The sequence below is a fragment of the Arachis duranensis genome, chromosome 3, assembly GCF_000817695.3.
Source record: "Arachis duranensis cultivar V14167 chromosome 3, aradu.V14167.gnm2.J7QH, whole genome shotgun sequence".
Classification (NCBI taxonomy): Eukaryota; Viridiplantae; Streptophyta; class Magnoliopsida; order Fabales; family Fabaceae; genus Arachis; species Arachis duranensis.
The window spans coordinates 79,633,072-79,634,615 of record NC_029774.3 but is presented as its reverse complement, the minus strand read 5'-3'; the positions used below and the strand labels follow the sequence as shown (position 1 = coordinate 79,634,615).

Here is a 1,544-nt window from a genome sequence, read left to right as displayed (position 1 = left end):
AAGTGGTATTCAGCTCCCATATCAAGTAGTGCCATCCCTCCATCTTCCAGAGTCTACAAAAAAAGGGATGTTTTTAAAACTTACACAACCTTAGAAGTATACAAGTACTGGTCATCGAAATTCAGACAATAGCTTCATCTTATTTTGTCTCTTTCTAAAGGAAAAGCAAAAGGTAAGCTTTCAATACTTTAGCATGTTGATTTGTCACATATAGCACACAAAATTTTGCAACAAAAACCAATCAATCATAATCCTTAGGAGTAAACAACTACTAACCATGAATTCAGACAAAAGAAATCATCTTATTTGGTCTCTTTATGGTGATTTGTCAGATATAAAGTCACCATATAGCACAGAAAAATGTTGCAAACACCAACCAATTGATCTTAATGACCAGAATTCTGATAGCCAATCAATCCTAATAGCATCGCCTGCAAACATAATGACCAAAAAAACAAGGGAATAAATATGCCATACCTTGTCATTTGGAGCTGCTGCATGCCCATAATGGAGAACAGCACTGCATTGATGCACAAATATTTATGACATAGAATGCTGCTACTTAAAAAACATAAATAATAAAGAATATGAAAACTTCATGCATGGTATCACAATTATTCACAAAATAGCACTTGAAGTTAAAAAATGTAAATGATCCTTCATTTTGCTACTGCAGAAACAGATATGGGCATGAAGCCACAAATTAAACAGTGTTTCAACTACTCAGTTTCTAATTTTATATGGGTAAACAGAACCAAGAAGTATTCCCTACAAATGGACATAGACCAAATTATCCAAGAACCATATGAATCAAAAAGAGTACAGTTGCATTATCAAAGTGGTGTACCTGTTATCACCAGTAGCACATATACATGTGTAGGAGCAATGCCTACATCCACCATACATGTAGGTGTGGTGAAGGAACATGCTTTCTAGCTGATACTCCTTCATGCCCACTTTAGCATTTCTCATAACCTGTTTCATTGTGATGTACAACAAAATTCGTTTCAAATTTGTTTATATTATATATCATTTTTCCCTACCAATAGATAGGATATCTGTTAAAACCACGAACAAATGTTCCTAATTCCGTTACTTAAATCCATTACACGGAATAAAAAGGGAAGAAATGTAACAAAGTAAATGAAGCTAGTCCTCTTTGTGGACTATTTGTTCTATATCAGCACCTTGTTTTATCTACGAAAATATCATTAAATCTAAAAGGTAATTCCCATAATCACTTTCATTTTAAAGCTACAAAAAAAGTAAAAAAACTCAGAAGATTATTGCTAACTATAAAATAGGTGTCAAGAAGATATGGCTTATAAGGGTTTTCAAATGAAATTCTGTATAAGTACATGCATAATGAAATATTATTGGGATAGTTATCTCCATGGCTGTAAGAACATTTCACATCAATATTAAACAATATTCAGGAGAAAAGCAAAAGTTTAGACATGATAATTAGTTACCTCAACATGAGCTTCAGAGCTAATATCATTTGCATACTGGACAAGAGCAATCTCCATTTCTGACTTGATGAC

The 1,544-nt window shown here is 33.0% G+C and overlaps 1 protein-coding gene across 1 annotated transcript in view; it reads right to left on the bottom strand.

Moving 5' to 3' along the window:
* LOC107479593 (uncharacterized) overlaps positions 1-1,544 on the bottom strand; it is a gene marked incomplete in the record, with an annotated part of 5,023 nt that overhangs the window by 2,354 nt on the left and 1,125 nt on the right. Inside the window, 4 exon segments of the mRNA XM_016099718.3 lie at positions 1-53; positions 478-520; positions 848-975; positions 1,473-1,544. Coding sequence (XP_015955204.1) covers positions 1-53; positions 478-520; positions 848-975; positions 1,473-1,544 — 296 coding nt within the window.